Here is a 473-nt window from a genome sequence, read left to right as displayed (position 1 = left end):
TCGACAAAGTACATTTACATCGTGAACCGAGCATGTCACTCGCATTCACTTTCATCGTCATCGTAATAATCACGATCGCTCCGACCATTTATGGATATAACGAAACAAAAGTAATCCATTATCTTAAACGATATGGCTATTTACATGAAAACAACACACTAACAGTGAATCATCATGAGGTATTAAAACACGCGATCGCACTATTTCAAGAATATTATCAGCTTCACGGGGATGGTCATCTAAACAACGCTACGCTACATTTAATGCGTACATCACGATGCGGACTCGAGAATATTCCACATCGAATGATCAGCACGGAGATAAAAAAATGGCAAAAGACAAATCTCACGTGGAATTTTCATCTAGCGGACAAATCTGCAATAGAAGTAGCCGAAATGGCGTTCAATATGTGGGCGAAACATTCATCATTAATTTTCACACGCAAGATCGGAAGAGCACACGTCTGAACTCCA

The 473-nt window shown here is 39.7% G+C and overlaps 1 protein-coding gene across 1 annotated transcript; it reads left to right on the top strand.

Annotated features, from left to right (window-relative positions):
• Window positions 1-32: 32 nt before the first annotated feature.
• On the top strand, window positions 33-467 carry LOC105456135 (neutrophil collagenase-like). The gene has a single exon (XM_011699955.1). It carries the CDS (start codon window positions 33-35, stop codon window positions 465-467), a length of 435 nt encoding a protein of 144 aa, XP_011698257.1.
• Window positions 468-473: the final 6 nt, after the last annotated feature.

Source organism: Wasmannia auropunctata, unplaced genomic scaffold, assembly GCF_000956235.1.
Source record: "Wasmannia auropunctata unplaced genomic scaffold, wasmannia.A_1.0 LD335765.1, whole genome shotgun sequence".
Lineage (NCBI taxonomy): Eukaryota > Metazoa > Arthropoda > Insecta > Hymenoptera > Formicidae > Wasmannia > Wasmannia auropunctata.
This window is presented reverse-complemented; position numbering and strand designations above follow the sequence as displayed.